This window comes from Canis lupus, chromosome 27 (assembly GCF_048164855.1).
Source record: "Canis lupus baileyi chromosome 27, mCanLup2.hap1, whole genome shotgun sequence".
NCBI classification, from domain to species: domain Eukaryota; kingdom Metazoa; phylum Chordata; class Mammalia; order Carnivora; family Canidae; genus Canis; species Canis lupus.
In genome coordinates, this window is record NC_132864.1 from 19,346,666 (window position 1) to 19,370,821 (window position 24,156).

General features: G+C 36.0%; 1 protein-coding gene across 9 annotated transcripts in view; it reads right to left on the reverse strand.

The window, feature by feature from the left end:
- The window catches only part of MED13L (mediator complex subunit 13L), a 294,941-nt gene that overhangs the window by 58,080 nt on the left and 212,705 nt on the right, over positions 1-24,156 (reverse strand). For all 9 annotated transcript variants that reach the window (XR_012019241.1, XR_012019242.1, XM_072802653.1 and 6 more), the window contains 2 exons: positions 3,220-3,365; positions 193-387 (listed from right to left, as the gene is read on the reverse strand). Coding sequence is in view for 7 of the 9 variants with exons in the window: in XM_072802653.1 (XP_072658754.1) it covers positions 193-387; positions 3,220-3,365 (341 nt within the window). In the remaining 2 variants the exon portion in view is untranslated. The remainder of the gene's footprint in view (positions 1-192; positions 388-3,219; positions 3,366-24,156) is intronic.

Below are 24,156 nucleotides of genomic sequence, written 5' to 3' on the forward strand. Positions count from 1 at the left end.
CGTTTGGAATACAGGGACCACTGGTGCTTCAGGCAAGAAAACTACTCAGCATATACCACTGTGTCAAGAGAATAAAAAAAAGATGGGAAAATTATGGAGATTATTTTTGATGAATCTCAATGATTATCTTTTTAAATTAAGAAAGATGAAAAAGATAGAATAAAGTTCTTCAGGCAAAATATTTTCTCTTACCAACAATTACTTCAACTGCCACAGGGAAATCATCATCATATCCCAACTCCTCTTCTTCTTTCAATTCTTCTTTCTTTTTCAGCACCATTGGGTAGAAATACTGCCATTCCTCAATCAACTTACGGGTGGCTGGGTCTGACATCTTGTATGCTTGGCCTGTGAGCGTGCCATTTAAGCCATAAGGACTTACCAGTACTAAGGCAGGGAGGAGAAACGTATGTTACAGATCAGAATAATCACTCCTGCTTAAGCATAATGTTACATACATGGTCATTTGGGCTCAAGCCCAGCCTCACTTCCTGGATATCGCTTTCTATTTCCTGACCCCTTATAAAGTCTAATTTTTTTTAATAGTTCCTCATTTTAGTACCTCTTATCTATATGCCTCTCAACACACATCAATTTTTCAAGGAAATCAAATGGATGAGGTAAAAAAAAATTATCAGACAGCTGTATCAACACACAATATATAAACTATCTATATATGAAAACATCTACAAAACCTGTTTGATATGAGCTTATACAATGCAAACACTGAATCTTTTATAACAAAAGAAAACCATTCAATACATATACCCCAAAACCTGTCTAGTACTTGAACACTCCAGGATTTGAGACTTCCTAAATATCTGTTGTAATTTTTAAAACAATATATAAATAAAACTTATAATAACAAAAAGGCCTTGATGTATGAAGTGTGAAACATAATGCTTACTTAGTTATAATTTCAGTTACGAATTGTTTGAAGTCCACTGATGAAACAACTTTAAATAAAACTTATTATACTCAAAGTAAAGGACTCAAAGTCTATCTTTCTCTTTCAGTGTTTGACTCGATGTTATTTTCACTAGGCTAGCCACAAAAATGTAGTTAACATGATGCTGCACATAACCCAGCCAGTTCATATCTGTGGGGTAAGGCTAACCTTCCAAACAACACTTTTCCAGAGATAAACTTTTTCTTAATCCTATTTTTTTTAAAGATTTTATTTATTTATTCATTCATGAGAGACACAGAGAGAGAGAGAGGCAGAGACACAGGCAGGGGGAGAAGCAGGCTCCATACAGGGAGCCTGATGTAGGACTTGATCCCGGGACTCCAGGATCACACCCTGAGCCAAAGGCAAACGCTCAACCACTGAGCCACCCAGGCATCCCTTCTGAATCCTAATTTCTAAAAAAAAAATCTCAGCATAGTCATTAAATGAGATGTTCTTTTTTTGGATGGCTCTGTTTTTTATAATGGGTGGATGACATATTACTTCATTCCAGACAGTGATAACTATAGACATCACATATTTCTTAGTGCCTTTCTGCTGTTTCTCAATGATCCAAACAGAATAAAATACTGATTCCAACCAACACAACCACTGTTGGTTGGAATGGAACACATTAATACTGTGTTCTAGAAGTATTAATACTTCTAGAAAATTTCTACACCAATATAGTTAATTATGTTCACTATAATTATCTATAGGCCAACACTGCCCTAAGAATATCTCTTCTCCAGACCAATCCTAGGAAATAAGCAGGATAACATCTCATAAAAGTCTTCTATGATTCGAGACATTAGCAACAAAGCAGTAAGACTTAAAATTAATTGGTCTATGGAGACCTGGTATTGCTAATATTATCTTTCCCAACTTAGGTAAGTTGCCTTCCCTCGTGACTAGGAATTCCTTCTGTTCTTATCATAAATGCTTCCTTTTATTTTCAGTAATAAAGTCTAGAATGAAGTTAGATGATCCTCAGCATCTTCATAGTCAACAAAACACAGTATTTAAATAATTCTGGTAATTCACAATATCCACATACTGTACAACTCCTAAGTGCACAGCTTGGGAATTGGGTTTTGAATTTTACAGTAGTTCACACAGCAAACACTCAAAATTACAGAATGATAATGTGCATAGTTTAAAATGTATTACAAAGAGAGGTGGTTAAAAAAAAGGTAATAATTAGGACACAGTTAAATGAGGATTCAGTATTCTTTTTTACCTTTAAAAAAAATGGCTTAAGTATCTTTAGGGCAAGGAACAGATGTTTTCATTAAATTAAATCAGAATCATTTGTAGGAAATCAAAAAGCAATCATAAATAATATGGAGGCTAACCACTCAATGACAAACTGTTATGTCAATAAAAATACTTAGTTAAATCTGTTAAAGTATCAATGTTTTTAAAAAATTATGTTGTGTGATATATACTAGGACCATTTCAACCAGACATCTCTAGTAATAAATTAAATTGAACTAAAAATGATTTTTTCCAGATGATTCAATCTAGTATTATTACAGTTAAATATTATAAAATTTAAAAAGCTATTTATAGACAACTCTGAATTCCAAAAACAAAACCAAAGATTTAGAATTCATGGTTTAAAAAAAGGGATATGGTGTTATTTTGGCAATATCTAGGCGATTAGCTGAAAATTAATGAAAATTTACACATTAAGTTAAATTACAACCAAATACCTACAATCAGTATAGTCTCAAAAGAAATAATAACGATATTAACAATACTAAAGAAACTACAATTCTAGAAATAGGATTCTGGTTGAAATTTCAAAAACAGTAATTTTCTGTTAAGTCACTGTATGCCTGAAACCATGGAACAAACAAAACAATGAAAACTTCTAATTTTTAAGGTTTGTCAATTACTCATTGGATTATATTTTTCAAATACTTATAGCTCTTCTTTTGCTCTGAAGGCAATTGTCTACAGTTTATTCCTTAGTATAATTTCACCTAAGACCATGTTGTACACGTGATAAGCTCTAAGCTTTCAGCAAAATACTGGCAAGCTTTCTTTGTGAAATGCTAGTCTTCCCTTGCTTCCTCAGAAGTTGACCCTTATGCTTAGCATTAATTATCTTAAATTATCTTATTAAATTAGCTTAAAGTTAAGCATAGGCTTAGCTTTAAAATGCCAGTTTAAGATAATATCTCATTCTGCAAACCTTACTGGGCAAGGTGGCTATCCACTTGGTGGGAGAGAGGTAGATGGCAGGGACATCACCGTTTACTTACCTTGAAATGGTGCAGGTGAAGACTGAGCCATGTGTATATGCTCCTCATTGATCAAATAAATTGGCTGGTGTTGGGCAATCTCCACACTTGTACATACATTACTTTCCCCATGAAGAAAGAATGTGAATGCACAGGACAAATGCTCACTAAAAAAGAAACAATGAGAAACTCAACTCTATATTTTGATAGGAAATGAGTGCTAGGTACAGGAATTACAAATGGGATACACTTTTACTTTATCAATCACCCAGCAAAGCTTGTCTCTGATGAATTAATAGCATAAACTTCCAGTTGATTTGAACAAATAATGTAACAATAACTTGCTGACCAACTAAATTAAAGATACTAGATAGTTATGCTGCACTGTGAAAACTGGAAAGCTATTGTGCAGACTGCCTCCTGTTTCATTTGCATAAAGTCTCCTATGCTGACTATAAAGTCCTAAGGACAGAAAAAGAATCATAACATTTTTCTACCTTCTCATGCACTAGTATCTGAAATGGCTTTTAATGGATTCTGAGGACAAAGATTAAATAGTTTTGCTTGTGTTTGGCTTGACATAACAATAAAATCAAATTTACAAGCTTACAACACTGACATGGTTAAAATTGTTCATCTAAAAATAGCGATTAAAGATACAGTTGTACACAAGTCGCCAATGTATAACTGCTAAGGTAATACAAGTCTCTAAATGGGCTGGTGATGTTATATTTAATTTTTACAATTTAATTCTGATCACAAAATTTTATTAAAGCATTCCACTTCTCCATTTTCCACACAATTAGCTAAAAATTGATAAAAAATGAAGTGTCTTGGAGAAAAATAATTTCAAAATTACTACAGAAGCACATTCTTTCAAAGTTGTTAACTTTGGCCCTAAGCCAGTGATAATATCTCCATTTCTCAAGACAGCTCATAAGAATACTTGCCTGATGAACCAAAATCACTGTAGGTCAGGCAACTATCATTTAAAAAATCATCTCCAAGATGTGATTCTTCTCAAAATTTCTCTAAAATATTATAAATTACATTTTGAATACTACTAAAAACATTAAAGTTTGTTTAGGTATAAAATTATAATGCTTTAAGGAAAAAGTGAACTAAAAGTTAAAACTTTCACTTTATCACACAGGGAAGCATCTATATTCTTCCTTGACAAGTATGTTAAGATAACTTGAGAAAATGGTGTGTTTTACTGGAATGTTAAGTTTCAACAATAGGAAATACCTAGTCTTGATATTTAGCACAACAGAGTAAACTTAAGATAGTAACTAAAATTTTATAAGAATTTTGAAAAATTTGGGATCCCTGGGTGGCGCAGCGGTTTGGCGCCTGCCTTTGGCCCAGGGCGCGTTCCTGGAGACCCGGGATCGAATCCCACGTCGGGCTCCCGGTGCATGGAGCCTGCTTCTCCCTCTGCCTGTGTCTCTGCCAGTCTCTCTCTCTCTCTTGTGACTATCATAAATAAATAAAAATTTAAAAAAAAAAAAAGAATTTTGAAAAATTTAAACACCCCCTTGACACCAAACTTCTAAGTTTACAAGGAGGAAATGACTTATAGCAATTTAAATGTATACTGGTATAAGATACCATTAACTGTAAAAATGCATAATCCTTTAATTTATGAAAATGATATTAGAAACATAGCTTCAACACACATCATAAGAGAATCAAAATATAGGTTTACTGACTACAGATTGGTTAATTTTCCATCTATAAACTTCAGTGGAGGCGTTTGAGCTGACTTATCCCTTTCACACCTACTGTCCTGTGTGGTCAATAGCATATTTATAAGAAAACTGGTTAGAGTTACAGGTATTGAAGGTAACACAGAGTATGTTCTCTATTCCACTGATTTCCAACTATGCATGAAAAGAAATGCAACCAACATTTACCTACCAATTAGTAAATGTAAAGAAGGTGCAAGAAGCCTAAAATGACAACAAATAAAACATCATCCTTGCCCTGAAGGGGCATATGTATAAGCTAACAAAAGACAGATATGAATGTACATCAAATAAAGCCAGACACTAATACAGAAATAGAAATAAAATAGCATAGGAAGGCTAAGATGTACGGATTTTTCCAATTTGGAAGATCCAAGTGCTTCAAGAAAGCAAGAACAAATGAAAATGGGATTTCAGTGGCAGAGAGAAAAGAAAAAGTAAGAGAGAGGCATGACACAAGGATTAGATGTTGTTAAGAACAGCAGGCAGTTTGGAAATTCCAAAGAGGGAAAGAGGTAATATGATGAGAAAGGAGTTTCAAAAAGAAGTCAGAGGTCACACCTTGAGACAACTGCTAAGTTACTTCACCCTTCTAATCAGTTTCCTCATTCATATGTAAAATGAGCTGTGAGCACAAGTTGCTGGGCTCTCACAGGTTCTGATTCAGGAGGTCCAGCATGGGCCCCAAGAATATGCATTTGTACAAAGTTCCCATGTGCTGCTGCAACTACTCCCAGCCCAAGGACCACGACTTTGGGAACCACTAAGCTTGATGGTTCCTATATCCCTTTCCAACTATACAGTTTTGTTTTTTCTGTGGTTATATGACACAGGAAGGCAGGGATGACGACAGTGACATTAGAAAGTAGAATTCCCCTTTAACCTAGCAATACCACTTCTAAGACTTTATCCCATAGATATAACTATTGTATAGTTATTGACTACAGCATTGCTTGTAACAGTTAAATACTGAAAACAGCCAAAATGTCCATCAGTAAAGAACTGGTTAACTAAACAATGATCTATGATTCATTCCTACAAAGTAATACTGTGCAACTAGCTAAAAGAAAATGATCACACTGACAGGTGAAATCCTCCAACAAAAAGTCATAAATATGAGGGGAAAAACAAGGTACAAAAACAGTGTTAATAATACACTCCCAGGATCCCTGGGTGGCGCAGCGGTTTGGCACCTGCCTTTGGCCCAGGGCGCGATCCTGGGGACCCGGGATCGAGTCCCACGTCGGGCTCCCGGTGCATGGAGCCTGCTTCTCCCTCTGCCTGTGTCTCTGCGCCTCTCTCTCTCTCTCTCTGTGACTATCATAAATAAATAAAACTTTAAAAAAAAATTAATACACTCCCATATGTATAAAAATCAGAGGGGGAGGGATCCCTGGGTGGCGCAGCAGTATAGCGCCTGCCTTTGGCCCAGGGCGCGATCCTGGAGACCTGGGATCGAATCCCACGTCGGGCTCCTGGTGCATGGAGCCTGCTTCTCCTGCCTGTGTCTCTGCCTCTCTCTCTCTCTCTCTCTCTCTCTCTCTCTCTCTGTGACTACCATAAATTAAAAAAAAAAAAAATTGGAGGGGGGAAATACATGCACACACAAGTTGCTTACACTGGCATAAAATTTCTATGGAAGGATACACTTTAAAAACCTAATAATCCTATTTGCCTTTGGGGAATGACACGGCATGACTGGGGGAGAAAGATAATTCACAATTCATGTTCTTTTATGCTTTTGAATGTGGGTCCATATGTCACACAGAGAGTAATGGAGGCAAGATCTAAAGGAAGCCCCTGCCTCCAATCCTTGTGCAGTGTGCTTGCTGGCCCAACTAGAAGCGTGCACTAGAGGAATCCATGGTGTTTCATCTTGTCATATTTGGCTCTTAGTTGAAGCCTGCTGAGATCATCTTTAATTCTGATTCTGTTATCCAATGTACTGGCTATTTGATCAGCAACCTGTCAATATCTTTACCCATGTCATTGCTAAAAATGGTGGAAAAAACTGAGAAAAGAATCCTATGTCATCTCATCAGATAACTCCCAAATTACAAATTCACTAGTGTACTGCCACCCATTCACTATTTCTTGTCTACAAAGGATAATCTGAAAGATTATGTCAAATCCTTGATAAAATGCAGATATATAACTGTCTTATTTCTCTGATCTAGACACCTGTCTAAAAATTCAGGTAGTCTGATACAAAAGCCAAACCTCCTCATTTTACAGATAAAGTAAACAGGGCTAAAAAAAAGTCTGGCCTGCCAATGCCATTCTTAGAAGAACAACTGGAATTTGACTTGAAATTTAATGTTCTTTGTTCTAGCTAGGTTGCCTGTAAATGGGGATATTAATTTATATCCCTACCAACCTTTCTATAGGTAAAAGATCAGATAATGTGAATGAACACTGAAAATATGGGACTTTACAAAACAATTACAGATACATTATGTTAGTGCTATTACAGAGTTAGTAGGTAAAACTTATTACAAACTCCATACCTGTTCTTGCTTCTTCTCATCTATCACCTACTTTTACCTAAATCATTACTCACTCAATTTCATCTTTTTCATACACTCTCATCAGTGAAAATTGAAAAGGGCCTTAGAGATGATAAAGCTAAACGCCTTTCTAATTCAGGGAGAAGACTGTGCTTAAAGTCACACTAGCTCAGAGTACAGCTGGATGAGTTCATTCCCCCCTTTTTAATGTGGTGTTCATAGTACATTCATGACATTCTACCTTCAATCACTGCTACACTCATCCCAATAGAATGCACTCACTCATCAGTGTGATCACACACTATGTAATCTACATCCATCCCTGCATCATTTATACTAACCCCCTAATGCTATGGACCACAAGGTACTATCAAATGAACATAGGGAACCAGACACACTGTAACTTTACTCAATCAAATCAAAATTGGACCCTCACCCTGCTCTCTTAAGGCACACTTCTTGACAAGTATTCCACCACTTTGTCAACGCCATTTATTCTCCACTCTTCATTCAGTGAAATCAGGTCTGATTCAAGCAATTCTTTATTTAACCTCTTTTATACATTAAACACATCTGCAGTCACACTTATCTCACCCTCTCCCAGGATGGCGTGGAAGACTACTACCTATTTCCTTTTCTTGGTAAAGGTACTCCTATACTCAAATTCTTTCCCATTCATTCATAAACAGTTTTTATTTCTTCCTCTTTACTTGCTCCAGGTTCCTCAGCCATTAAAGACATTCTCTTGACCATGTTACTCTTTTAGGGGTACTGCTGTATCTTACCTCCCTGTTCACTAATATCAAATAATCAATGTGTAAGTAAAATGGATAGTATAATAGTATTTATAGTCATACCAATAAACAACTTGCTTATGAATAAATAACTTTTGTGTTATAAAAGATACCAGGTACCAAGAAAAATAATGGGGATGCTATCTTAGAAAGGGATGAGTCAAAGAGCTTCTCTAAAGAAAAGGGAGGGGGGCAGCCCGGGTGGCTCAGCGGTTTAGCGCCGCCTTCAGCCCAGGGCCTGATCCTGGAGTCGGGGGATCGAGTCCCATGTCAGGCTCCCTGCATGGAGCCTGCTTCTCCCTCTGCCTGTGTCTCTGCCTGCCTCTCTCTCTCTCTCTCTCTCTCAAATAAATAAATAAATAAATAAATAAATAAATAAATAAAATCTTAAAAGGGGGGGGGAGGGCACATAAACTGAGGCTTGCTTTTTAAAATCAATAGCCACGGTAAAGACCACTCCAAGAAGACACAATTACATGTGCAAAGGAACTAAGTTGGACAGCATTTGGCATTTTTTTTTAAAGATTTTATTCATTTATTCATGAGAGACACAGAGACAGAGACAGAGGCAGAGGCACACAGGTAGAGGGAGAAGCAGGCTCCACACAGGGAGCCTGATGTGGGACTGGACCCCGGGCCTCCAGGATCACGCCCTGGGCCAAAGGCGGAGCTAAACCGCTGAGCCACTGGAGCTGGCTGCACTTGGCATTTTAAAAAAAACTTTCTAAAGAAGCAATGTGGCTGCATTATTGTGAAAATGAAAAAGACTAGTATAAGATAAATTTGGAAAGATAGGTATATTTGTTCATTCTTTGCCTATCAAAAAGACAAAGATACATCAGAGTAGCTGAAAACTAAAGTAAATCCACCTATATACTGCTTACAAAAGGCATACAAAATAGAACCACCCTACAGAATGAGAATGAAAGGGAGAAAATGATATGCCAGGTGAATCCAAATAAAAATAAAGCTGGTATAGAAATAACAATAAGTAAAACAATAAAATATTTTTAAAACAGGCTCATCATTACATTATAACAAACAAAGAATTCAACAAGAAATCTAAACAATCTTGAATGTGTATGTACACAGCCATATGGTATGCCATAGAACTTAAAAATATGAAAAGGAAAAAATTTGATAGAATAACAAGGAGAAATTGACAAATCTGCAATTAATTAAGATTTCAACATACTCTTCTCAGTACTTAATAAAATAAGCAAATTATTAAGAAAATAAAACAAAACTAACAAAAAAACCCAGCAATGACAAAAATATATAAAATTGAGTATATATGCTGGCTTTCCAGAAATAATCTATTCTCTTTCCAAGAACACATGTAAGATGTACAAAAAATGGACTAGGTACTAGGACACAAGTTAAGTCCTAAATTTCAAAGATCTAATACCACACAAACTATATACCTTCTCTAATCACAGTGCAATTTAGTTAGAAATCAACTTTAAAAAAATAAGAAGGTTAAAATAAAATCCTTTTGTCTGGAAACTTTAACATGCACTCTCTAAATCATGGGTTACAAAGGAAATCACAAAATATTTAAAACTGAATAACAATGAAAATAATACATGTCAAAATCTGCAAGAAACAGTGCTTACAGAGTAATTTATATTCCTATAGGCCTATAAAAAAAATCTGAAAATGAGATAAGCATTCAAATCAAGAAGTGGGGGGGGGGGCAAAAAAACTCAATGAAAACAGAAAGATGAAAATAATGACAAAAACACACACTAATAAAACAGAAGAGAAGAAGAAGAAGAAGAAGAAGAACAACAACAACAACAACAACAACAACAACAGCAGCAGCGGAAAAGATTAACAAGGGGGGCAAAAAGTAAATAAAAATAAAAAATAAAAAAAACAAGGGGGGGCAAAAAACTCAATGAAAAACAGAAAGATGAAAATAATGACAAAAACACACGGAGGAGGAGGAGGAGGAAGAGGAGGGGGAGGGGGAGGAGAAGAAGAAAAGAAAGAAGAAGAAGGAAGAAGGAAGAAGGAAGAAGGAAGAAGAAGAAGAAGAAAAGCAATGGAAAGGATTAACAAAATCCAAACTTGTTTTCTGAACAAACTAAAGTAAGGACAAACCACTAGCGTGACCGATCTGGGGAAGGAGGAGAGAACACGCCTATGCAATGGGGGTGGGGCACAAGGGAACAATCATGGGAACTCAGAAGGGGAAGTAACCATAGATAAAGTAGGAATGTTTGAATGATAAAAATACTATATGTAACTATATGTAAATCTGAAACACATGAAATGGATCATTTTCTATAAAAATAGAAGATTTAAAAAATATTTTGAAAAGAATAACTAAGAAGTATGCCTACTCAATTCAACATCAGCTTAGAAGGTTTTATAAAACTTTCAAGGAACCGTCTCTCTATTCAAATTATTTCAACAAAGGATAAATAGGAGAAAGCCTCCCAAATCTTTTCTTCAGGCCTGTATAGCTTTGACAGTAAAACCGGATACTCTTCAGTTACAAAAAGAGAAAGTCACACCTAATAATTTCACTCACAAACACAGACACAAAACTATTAAATTAAATAATAAGAAATCGAATTAAGAAGTGATCCAGAGATCTATGGGGTTTATGTTGAAATAAAACAATGGATTAGCAACATCAGCAAGTTTATTAATGTAATACAGGTGTACATTAACAGATGGAGAAAAATCAAAGAATCCATCTCAACACACAGAGAAAAAGCATCTATTAAAATTTTTAAAATCCGACAATCATTATTTAAAAAATAAACTTTCGGGCAGCCTGGGTGGCACAGTGGTTTAGCGCTTGCCTTCAGCCCAGGACGAATCCTGGAGATCCAGGATCAAGTCCCACGTCGGGCTCTTTGCATGGAGCCTGCTTCTCCCTCTGCCTGTGTCTCTACCTCTCTCTCTGTGTCTCTCATGAATAAATAAATAAAATCTTTAAAAAAAAAGATAAAATAAAATAAAAAATAAAAAATAAACTTTCAGCAAACTGGGAATTGAAAGGAACTAATCTAACTTAGATAAGGTAATTATCTTGTTTAATACTGAAACTTTAGGAGGATACTCTACTAAAAAGCCCAAGACAAGGGTATCTCCTTTTATATACAACACTGGCCTAGATGTCCAAGTCAGCGCAATAAGAGAAAGAAGTAAAAAATCAAAAAGGAAGAGGTAACACTATCTTTATTTGCAGATGACATATTACTCAGATTTTTTTCAATGACTAATAGAAGTAACAACAGAGTTTCTTAAGGTTGGAGACACAAGATCAGCAATAGCTGTGTTCCTACATGCTGTTCACAAAATACAATAGAAAAAAATTGCCCATTAGTAACAGCAATGAAAACCAAAAGGTACTCAGAAAATAAAATTAATAAAAGATATGTTAGGCTTCTATGGAGAAATTTACAGAACACATTCAGTTTGAAGAATATAGATAATATAAATTATTTTAAAAGATGGATCATATTCCGAGACATGATTATCAGTATCATAAAGGTTGCAATTCTCCCCAAATTGATCTATAAATTCAATGCAATTCCAACCAATATCCCAATAAGTTTTTCGACAAGCTGATTCTAAAATTTATATAGAATAAAGGGCCAAGAATAGTCAATGCAATTCTGAAACAAAGCAAAAGACTTAAAAAAAAAAAAAAAAAAAAAAAAAAAAAAAAAAACAAAGCAAAAGACTTAACTTACTAGTCCAAGATTTATTACTAAACCACAGTAATAACAACTGTAACAACTCAAAAACAAAGACTAATGAAATCAAACAGGAAACTCAAAACCATCCTCTAATGGCTCCAGTGTAAAGCCAAAAAACCAGTAAATTTCAACCCCCAAACCCAGTTACCTTTCTGGACAAACTGCCTATTGCTCTCTTCTATTCTCTCTCCATTCCAGCCCAGTAAAATCTCTGCCGTCTCTCAAATAACCAATCACAATTCCTCCTCTGGACCACTGAAGCTTACTGTTCTCTTGCTTAGAATTCTCTTCCTCCCAGCTATCCATAGGGCTCTCTCCCTCACTTTCTACATGTTTTGTTTGAATGCCACCTCCCCAGCAAGACTTATCCTCACCATAGAATTTAAAGGTACAACTCACCAGGACTCTCCTCCCCTCTTCCCCTACAGTACTCACCACTTACTAATATTACCTCTGGTACACCAAACACATGCTCAGAGGCACCATGAAGCTACAAACAGTCTTATGAACTCTAAGGCTCCCTCTACATTATATTCTCCCTATAGACATTGGCAAGGGAATGAGATGAAGGGGGAGACAGGGATGGAAGGAAGAAGGAAGAGAAGAAAAGAGGAAAAGAAGGACGGGAAGAAATGAGAGGGAGGAAGACAGGAGAAAAGAGAAGAGAAGGGGGCAGAATGAAGAGGGAGAGGAAAGAGAAGAGACATTTCATAGGATAGGAGAAGGAGTTGTTTCTGGAGACTACATGGCAGTGTGTGTGTTTATTATGAAACTTCGTCTCAGAGGTGTGACTGAGTTTTCTTTTTAAAAGTCACATTCAAGGGGCACCTGGGCGGCTCAGTGGTTGAGCATCTGCTTTTGGCTCAGGTTGGGATGCCCAGGGTCTTGGGATGGAGTCCCACATAGGGCTCCCCACAGGGAGCCTGCTTCTCCCTCTGCCTGTGTGTCTCTGCCTCTCTGTCTCTCATGAATAAACACGTAAATTATTTTTAAAATAAATAAGTAAATAAATAAATATCACATTCAAGACTATAATTACACTACTGGAAAAATGCTATTATGGATTTCATAGGGATTTGCTCTATAGTTTTAGCATTTGCCACTTGTTTTCTTTTAAAAATCAACAGGTGAGAATTTTGAATAAAAGTAAAATAAATGCTAGAGTTATTATTTTATGACTAACAAATAACTGGGTCTATATATCTGTGCAAGTTATTCACAAGAATGTCATTTTAAAGTGCCCTAAATAAACACTATTGATGAGATAAAGAACACCACAGGAATTTATTAACTATTTTCAAAATATGAGATTAATTCTTACTTCAAATATAGAACATGATTTATGGAAGCTAATTCAAGCTTAAAATCCTCTTAAAGGGATCCCTGGGTGGCTCATCGGTTTAGCACCTGCCTTTGGCCCAGGTGTGATCCTGGAGTCCTGGGATCGAATCTTGCATCAGGCTCCCTGCATGGAGCCTGCTTCTCCCTCTGCCCCCCACCTACCCCCACCCCCACTCCCGTCTCTCATGAATAAATAAAATCTTTAAAAAAAATCCTCTCAAACTTCCTCTTCCCCTCCCCCTTCTCTTCCCTCTGTTGTTCTTTCTCGCTCTCTTTCCCTTCCTCACCCCACTCCATGCCTCCCCATGCTTCTCATTTTATTCTTTCTCTTTGTCTTTCCTCCCTCCCCCTCATTCTCCCTCTGACTGTTTTACTGTATTTCACCTATGTTGTAAGTAGATCTCCAAATATTTTACCAGATGTTTGTAACTCTTTATTCTAAGCTTTAAGGACCTATTTCTTTCAGAATTAAACTAGGAAAGAAACCATCAGAATATCTTCTTTCAAGGTTAACCCCTGGGTAAAGGTGGCAATGTCAGTCTGTGAGTAATCAAAGCAGCAGACTCCTACCTCCAGCTCACCTTGGAGCTTCCCTAGACATTATAGTTTTAGGGAACATATTTCTATTTCTCTAAACTAGGAATCATGAGAGCATATATATTTATCTTCTTTCTTTCTTTCTTTCTTTCTTTCTTTCTTTCTTTCTTTCTATCTATCTATCTATCTATCTATCTATCTATCTATCTATCTAATCTATCTATCTATCGAAACTATGTTGGAGAAATCTCTTCTACTGTTTAAGTGCTGAATAGCTAAACATACAAACATTCCCTCTTGGCAATCAGTGTATTAAGAAGAAAATGTTCAGTGTTAGTTCTAGTATACACTCACTTCATGAGCCACCCCTCTAGCCTTAACCAAGCAGTCTACTTCAAGACTGGACACTTCTTATTGCATATGTCATGCTGCTTCTTAGGTTGATGGTTTTGTCCATGCTTTTCTTTTGACTACAATAAATTTCCCCTATCCTTCATCTGACTCCTACTCATCTTTTCCAAGAAATCACCCCTAAAGTCTCAGACAGGCTAAATGCCCCCATATGCCTCTCATTCAAAGCACTTTCATATTTGTAAGTTTTACATCTAGTCCATCTGACTTTGTGAGGGTAGAAATCATATTTTATCTATCTATTTGGACCCCAGGACTTAGCATGGTATTTGGAATGGGCAGATGCCACCTTAATGTTTCACTGAGTTTGTGATACTTTCTACTTTTCCTCTAAAACTTTTTGGCATTTTGCTAGGAGACTCAAGAAATATGCCTGGAATTCGGAGTCATGAGATACAGAAGACGGGAGTGTAAAGCTGTGATATTCTAGCTGTGATATCTACCCATAGCCTTGAGAATTTCTGATGATCTTTCTAACCATTCTTGTGGAAGGAGTCTGCTCTGGGCATAGCACTAACAGCTGCAGAATATAATATAGTGTGACCCTCTTTGGAACCCAAGATAGTTTATATTCTCTGGATTCGAAGATAGACTAGCACAAAATAAATAAGAACTAGACATAGAGGTCAATAGGATATTCTCTTCTATAAATGCCATTAAAGAATCTGTTCTTTTACTCTATTATCCATCTTAAGTAGTATGACCAAATCAATCCTCCTAAATCACATTTGTAATAAAAATCAATACTACTCAATCCCGTGTCATAACCCCCCACTGCCCAGAGGAAAAATCTAACCCCCTCTGCCATGTGTCCAGGCTTTCCTTATTCTGTTACAACCCACTTTTCTTTTAAAGTAGTATTTAAAACCCTATTTCCAGGTACCTGGGTGGCCCAATGGTTGGGGGCATCTGCCTTTGGCTCAGGTCATGATCCCGGAGTCCTGGGATTGAGGACTATCTCCCTCTGCCTATGTCTCTGCCTCTCTCTCTGTCTCTCATGAATAAATAAAACCTTTTAAAAAACAAAACCCTATTTCCATGTACAAACTCTCAATGACAACAAGTCTGGAACAGCTAATGCTTTGTGCATATTCCACATACATTCTTGTAACTCCACATAATCTCCCACTCCCATCTTTTAAAGTCCGACATCATTTCTACTTTTTCTATAGAGCTTTCTCATATTAGCTCTTTCTATAGACCTCTTTCTTCCCTGCTACCCAGAGTACTTACGTCCTTTGGCACGCATGCTATCAGAAAAACTCATTTAATCACAAACATTTACTAAGCACATCTACCCATCTTGTGTAAGACACTCCGCTAGATTTAGGGATATGGAAATAAACAAGACCAGAATCAGCCCCTAGGATATAAACAAGACCAGAAATATTATAGTGTCCTGAGCAAAGCACTTAAAAATTTTAGAAAGAACAAAAATACTAACATAAAACTACTGTACTGGCCCGCATAGCAAGATCCGAAAGATGTTAAAAGGTATAGCAAAATAAAGATGGAGAAGTTCTAGTAGGATACCACAGTTAAAATTTTATACTTTAATATTAAATCTAAAAAAGAAAAAACTCATCCTACAATTGTAATATCTTATATGGGTTTGTACCCTGTGTAATCTTAAAGAATTATCAGTTTATACAAGAATGACATGAACCCATAGGAATGAGGGGATGTCTAGGGAAAAAAAAGTATTCTTACTATTTATAAAATATCCCATCTTACTGTTAGAATTGGATAAAATGTTCTATGCTCAGAGACCCAGTAAGTAAAACTGAAACTACATTCCAATGAGAAAGCAATGTGGTTGTGGTCTATCTTTCCCATACCATCTCTTGCTACATTAGTTTGTATGTTCAAGTCTTCCATCACCTTCAGAGGACCTGTCATAATTTGCTGTTACTTACTTTGATGGTCCCCTCCCATTGTAATGAAAGCTCCCTAAGCCCTCTGTACTCCATCTACCTAGTACAGTGTAAAATACACAGCACAGTCACTAAATGAATGTAGTTTTAGGCCATAACCAAAGATTAAGTTACTTTTCTTCAGAAAGTTTCCATCTTGAAGAGAACCAGAACAGCTGATGAATATAGTGAATATTTTTAGAGTGGGAGGATGTTTAATTATTCATTGAAGGCAACAGTACATAATTTCCAGTGAGGGCATCTGGGTGGCTCAGAGGTTAGCGTCTGCCTTCGGCTCAGGTTGTGATCCCAGAGTTCTGGGATCGAGTCCCACATCAGGCTCCCCAGAGGGAGCCTGCTTCTCCCTCTGCCTGTGTTTCTGTCTCTCTCTTTCTGTCTCTCATGAATAAATAAATAAAATCTTTAAAAAATAATAATAATAATTTCCAATGATAGGGAAAAAGTCAACTTTTAAAACTGCTTAGTCAGGAAACACAGGGGATTAAGAGGGGTTGCACCTCTGTAGTTGGGAAAAGACCCACAAAAATGTGAAAAGGGAAGGACTAGTATTACAGATTTTATTCTGAGAATATTCTAAATCTTAAAAAAAAAATCTTTTTTTACTTCTTACACTGAGTTTTTAGAATGCAAGTATTACACGTGATTTCAAAATGCATTATGAATATTAATAAACTCCTGTTCTTTTCATGGTGTAAAAGTGTTTTGATAATAGATTCACAAAGCAGAACACATTTAATCTTATCTAAATGCTTTCTGTGTTATGAACTTATCTTAAAATTTTCCAAGCTGTCATTAACTGAATCTCTTGCCAGAAGTAATTTGTTTCACTCTATAGATCCTCATTTGGGAATATTTTGCTAATGTTACTTTATCATTTCCTTTCCTTAAAAACATACTGTTTACTTTGGTGGCTTTCACAAAGACTACGTTGAGATTTTTTGCTCACTAGCATAGTGGCATACTGACCTTTCTCTTATCAGGCAAGCCTTAACTTTCCTCCTTTTTAAAAGAGGATGGCATTATAATATTCAAATAACAAGATAATTATTTCATAATACTCTGAGATGCTTTCACTATTTCATATATCTTCCCCCTTTAAATTATAAGTTAAACTTGATACAGAGGCAATGAAAACGTCCAGTCAAGTTTATGGCACATAATTTTTTTTTTAAATGAGAGAGAGTACTTGTATTATAACTGTCAAATTACCATTATAATCTTATGAAATTACCCTTCTAAGAAAAAGAGTTACCAAGTAAATTATTACAATACAAAATTGCCTCAGTGAACAATTTTCCTTCATATATATATGCACACATATACTAATAAATATATTCTTATAAATATGCGTGCACACACACACACGAATTTAATTAGCAAGCTCTATGATTTTTCCTTTCTACCCCTCCATCCTCAAAGCTAAGTTGTTCACTGGCAGTATATTTGGCACTGGTGCTGTGCATTAATTCTTGCTGATCACAAGGGTACCATTATGGCACTACAGTGGTAACAAACCAGCAGCACATCTTACATCAATGTAAAACAATGCCCTAGCGGCCTAAAGGACTTAGTGTTTCTCCCTGAGTACCTCCCTTGCTAGAAGCAAGCGACAGTGCAGAGGCTATGATTCCCTATATATCCTTGATCCAAAGGCTTTCTAGATAGCTTGAGGGTTCCCATCCTGATGATACAAACTGTATAAGATAATTTTCAAGATGCCAAAATAGACATATGAGCTACTCTAGTCAGTGATATGTGGTTGAAAATCAGAAGCCAACGTAACACAAAATTTGAGAAGGCTTATGAAAGTCATCTTATTAAAAATCTCTCTTGAGGTTACTAAACTAGGCCAGATTATCCAGTTGCAGTCTCCGGACAGCCCTCTGAAAATTCAATGGGAATGTGCCTGGCAGAGAATACAGATTAAACTGACATTTCTATTAGGTACTCACAGCCACCAAAGTACTTTTATTGCTCATTTTAAGACATGCATGGATTCTCTTTTTTTAAGTATATATATATATATATATATATATATATATATATATGAAGCCTTTATCCATTTTTTGGTTGCTTTAAAAGATAGTAATAAAGTTTACGTGAGGGGGGTGGAGTAGAGCAATGAGGGAGGTAATGGAGAGCCACATAAATTTTTCTACCATTTTTTCACTAAATACTGTGAAGGCACTATATATAGTGCTAAGTACAATAAAAGATCAACTGATATGAACACAGCTAAGGCTTTTTTTTTTTTTTTTTAAGATTTTATTTTTAAGAAATCTCTACACCCAACATGGGGCTCCACCTCACAACTCTGAGGTCAAGAGTCGCATGCTCTGCCAACTGAGCCCACCAGGTACCCTGCTAAGGCTGTCTATATTATTTTGCTTCTCTGCCTGAGGGCATACCCTAGCCTTTCTCTATTACTCCTTACTGCTAAAATAGAATCTTCCCAAACTACAAAATACACTTGTATAGAACGTCTTAAAACCATGAGTGCTTACCTCTATTTCTATGCAAACAACCTACCACTGTGACAGATTCTGCTACCTGAGGAGGAGCCTAAGTGGTAGTCATGTAGAGTGACTGCCAGCTCCAACGAAATGCAGGGACAGACCCCTGACATCAACTAGATTCCCACACCCAGCTTACAGTAAGAGAAATGACCTGCCAAAAAAAAAGTTCAAAGCATAGGAGAATTCTAGTATGTTGCCATTCATCAGGTGAACAACAGCAAGTAGAGCTTCACCTACATGGTCAAACATTGCCCCCCACCCCAATTCTGTTAGCAAATACCAGTGCTAGGTATGTAGTCTCTTTGCTTCCATAGAGTATTATTTCTCCATATTCCACTAATGTACTTTACTTTCCATTGTGTCTGAGTATCAACCCTTAAGAGTTTTTCCAGTCTCATTATATTGATTATATATAAAATACCTTAAATACTTCTAAAACATGATGAGGCAGGGAAAAAAAAAATCCATACTGAGATTCTCCTTTTCTCTCATAATCAAAGTCTACTTAAGGAACCAACAGTGCTATGTTACAGTATATATTTAATGAGAGCTGATATATAAATTAAATGCACAACAACATAAAATTATCCTGTGTCCCTACTCACAGTAATGGTACCAGTTATATTTTTAAAAGACAATGCCTACAATAAACAAGACAGGGCCGGAGGGGGGTGGTCCACCTTTTTATATAACACTATTTCAGATCTAGCAGCTGATACTCAGCTCCATGTGGCTTGGCAAGTTCTTTAAAGCTTTCCAACATTTGGCATTAGCCTACCAGAGAGCAGGGCCTTTTATATTCAGCCCTGTTGCAAAATGTCTCACTCACCAGTACTCAAAGGAGGTCACAGTTTTCCCAGCAAAGAGAAAATAAAATTGGAGCTGACACTTATTTGGTAGAATGCTGTTATCAGCAAGTATTTTTCTTCCATACTCTTTCCATGCCACAGTCCTACTCCAAAAGGTAGGTCTTTCTTTTCTTTAATCAAAACATAGTGCAGCTTCTAATCACCAGCACTGCTTGTGATCCCAACGCCCTTACCCCTAACCTAAGAAAAATAAATCTGACAGTTGAAACCAATAGAAAAATAAACCTAGGATGATTCCATACTTCTCTGATAATCTATTTTATATCATGAAGTCAAATGTTTTGGAATATGTTAAATTCTGAACAGAATTAACTTTGATTCTTAATTAAAAACAATTTTTCCTAATGAAGTAAAATTCATGTGAGAGGATATAAAAGAAAGAGGAAATACTGGAACTCACAGAGTTATTAGGTGCTGTAAACCTGAAAGATGGCATTTATTCAATTTAAGATGCCATAAGCATCTCCTTAAAGGAACGAGAAATACAGGAAATATCACCTGAAGATGGAGCACCTAAAAGTTGGTGCAGAACCAAAGATAGCCAATAAACACCCACTCTTCAAACTATTCTAATGTGCACAGTAGTTATGCAGGCATTAAATGACAATCACATACGATCAGCATCTGGTCACTGCCAAAATATATGACTGTTTAAAATTATGAGTGTTCACCTTTTTGCACCAATTTGCAAATGATTTAGATATAAAGAAGATTTTGTCTGAGGATCTCCTTTTATCATCAAGAGTCAGTAATAGCTGAGGCAACTTTCACAAGCTACCATGTTTTCAGTAGGCCAATATGTGAAGCACATCTTTTAATGATATTTCTCCCTAACAATAGGTAAAGAGACAAAAAAAAAAAAGTGGTGCATTTTTCTTAATTTTTGTTTATTTTAGTGATAAAAGCTACACACACACACACATTCACTTCCCATCTGAAGTTTAGTAAATTTAACTGAGTCAAACTAACCTAATTCATATTTTCTCCTTTTAAAACTATTTTTTAAAAAGTAGAATTCACTAAACTTAACAACAAAATTCACTGAAAACAAATAATGAAGTTATAAAATACTATTTGAATCAAATTATCATCTGAATAAATATCAGTTTTTCTAATTAGCAATCATACCTTCAACTCTGATTAATATCTGAATTTGAAGCAACTATACATCTATTTTACATTATATTCAGAGATTTCCACCTAAAATGATTTTTTTCCTTTCATAATGCTAACAAAAGTGGGTTAGTTACTGGTTAGTCACTAACCAGTTATGTTAGACACTGGTTTTCTTTTAAAAGAAATGACTCAGGCTGGAGTCATTTACTCAAGATCAGGCTGGGGTTATTTACTCAAGAACAAAAGACTCCTTCAGATATACTACTTTTTCTCCAAATGACACTGACCAAATCTTACTTACTAATTTTAAACATATATCAGTACTGGAAACTACCCAAACTCCCATCAATAGTACGATGGATAAATAAATCAAGGAATATTCACACAACAGAATCTAATAACGGCAATCAGAATCAATGGCCTACAACTACACACAACACCCTCAATGACTATTACAAACAATGTTGAATGAGAGAAGACAAGCCAAAGAATACATACTGTATGATTCTATTTACATAAAATATAAAAACAAACTAAACTAAGCTGTTAGAATAGTGCTTATGCTTGGGAATTAGAGAGGTCTTAGGGTGCTGGTAACGTTCTATGTCTTGACCTGAGTGCAGGTTATATAAATGTGCTCAATTTGGAAATACTTATTGAGCTATAAACACTGTAACAAATGTACATTTTTACTATATGTTATGCTTCAATATAGTTATACATACACAATCAAAAAATAATGCAGAACATTAACATTTTGGATTATACAGAATTTTAGGTTAAATCTGAGTTGCAAAAGCACAAGTATTTATCTTATAATCTGTGAGAAACAGAATAATGTTTTCCCAAAGATGCTCCTGTCCTGATCCCCAGAACTCTAGTTTATGCTGCATGGCAAGGGAGAATTGATTAACACCACTAATCAACTGACCTTAAAATAGATTATTTTGGATTATCAAGGGCCCAATATAATTACAAAGCCTTTAAATGAGGAAGGGGGAGGCAGAAGGGTCAGCATCAGAGCCATACAGTGTGGAAAAGACTCAAATAACCACTGCTAGCTTTGAAAATAGAAAAGGGCCACAAGCCAAGGGAAACTGGAAAAGGCAAAAAAAGAGATTCTCCCCTAAAGTGTCTAGAAAGGAGTTGGAGCCTGCCAACATCATGACTCTAGCCTGGTGAGGCCTATTTCAGACTTCTGATGTCCAGAACTGAAAAGATACTAAATATATAGAAGATAACAACCATCACCTTTGTGGTGATTTGTCTCAGCAGCAAAAGAAACTAATTCATTATCTTTATTTTTTTAGACTATTACAAAATTTACACAAAATAAACATTTAAGCCAACACATAGATTTTAAAGAAAACACATAGTAACACTTATGGTAGCCTGTTCCTAAATGCTAATATAAGGGGCCAACTTCCCCCTTATTCTTTTTTTTTTTTTAAGATTTTATTTATTTACTCATGAGAGACAGAGAGAGGCAGAGACACAGGCAGAGGGAGAAACAGGCTCCATGCAGGGAGCCCAAAGAGGGACTCAATCCCAGGTCTCCAGGATCATGCCCTGGGCAGAAGGTGGCGCTAAACCACTGAGCCTCCCGGGCTACCCTTTAAAAAAAAAAAAAAAAAGACTCCCCCTTTTCTTGGAGGTTATCATTACATTCTCCAATAATCAAAGCATATGTTCATTCTGTCTTATACCCATTTATTCAGTACATATTTTCCACTTCCATCAACAATCAGGTTAGTTCTCAAGTTCATTCACTCACTGAATCAAGACAAAAATTTTTTTAAAGATTTTACTTATTTGAGAGAAAGAGAGAGAGAGAGAACAAATGGAGGATAGGCAGAGGGAGAAGCAGACTCCCCACTGAGCAGGGAACGATATGGGGCTTGATCCCAGGACCCTGAGATCATGAACTGAGCTGAAGGCAGACACTTAACCAACTGAGCCAACAAGGCGACTCCAAGACAATTATTTTAACAAAATCAAGTTCTCAATTTTCCTGAAAAAAAAAAAAAAAAAAAAAAGTCTAATGCATTTTGAGTTTATACCTTACCACTCAAATTTAGTGAACAAAACATCAAGAAGTGAATTTTTTAAAGGGGAAGAAAGAGATCATTCTGTCCTAATTCAGTAATACCTAAAAGCAAAAGAATGAGGAAAAAATCAATTTGGGGACATCTGTAAATAACCATAAGACTTCTAACTTATCAGTTAGCCTCAAGAAAATCAGGCCATTCCAAAGTTAAGGAAGAGTCAAATGTATTCTGCAAAAAATGTACAGACTAGAATTTCTAAAATCAAATTTCTAAAGAAGCCTGTTGTAAATGATCAGCTGCACATACCTGTTAATAAGATATCTGAATAAATATTTATTGCAACTGTTATTTCAAGATAGTTCTACCTTTCTTTTTCAAAAGCTGCTTTAAGCAGCTAGCTATAAGATTACACCCATAGGAAAGTAGCAAGAAGGAGACAAAGAATATGATGTAGTATGACTTTTTATTATTATTAATCAGCTACTTAAATGAAAGAACATCCAGCTGCAGCTGATAGAAAATTTTTCAAAACGTTTTCAACAGAGGTAAATGTGGATCTAGTTAGCCTAAAATTCAACCACAGCTTATATAAGTTCAGGACTTCCAAAGAACCACTAGTGGGGATTTAACCAGTAACAGGAGGCATCTAAATGTGACTGGCAAAGGAGGTAAGGCAATCATAAGATGCAAGAACAGAACTAGGTGATGAGTATTTAGAACATCAGTGTTTGGAGATGGGACAGTAACTAGAATCTCCATGGGAGGCTGCTATTCAAATCAGACAAACCCATCTCCCCTAAAAACTACACGTTTAGTGAGGAGCCACTGTTACTAAGGAGCATTTACCCTGTACATCAGATAAGCTGGGGCAGAAAATGTTAAAAATCACCAATTAAGATCAAGGAAACAAATGATCAACTCTGCTCCAGTTCTATGTTAAGCCAGGAGCATTCAGTTTAATTCTGGATGCCACACTTAAAAGAGAATAACCAAAGAACTTATAACCAGCCAACATGACAACAATTGAAGGAAGTAGAGACATTTAACCAAGAAATGAGACAACTTTGGGAAGAGATATAAATAATCATTCCTATACAAGCTATACGCAAGTACACCCTGCCATGAAATCTATTTTGCTCAGCATGGTGTTTTATAATCATTGTTGAGGATATTATGTACTATCCTCAATTGTGGCAAATATCAATTTTATGCACTGATCAAAATGTGGTAACACAATTGTCAATATTACAAAATGTGGTAATACAATGGTCAATACAACACAATGTGTCAATACGACACAATGGCATACCAGAAAACTCTGGCATATTGACCAAGCACCACTGCAACTGGCACTACAAAAAAATACACTTCAATTCAGTATAGACTTTCTGAGTTGTTTAAAGAAAATATGGGCTAAT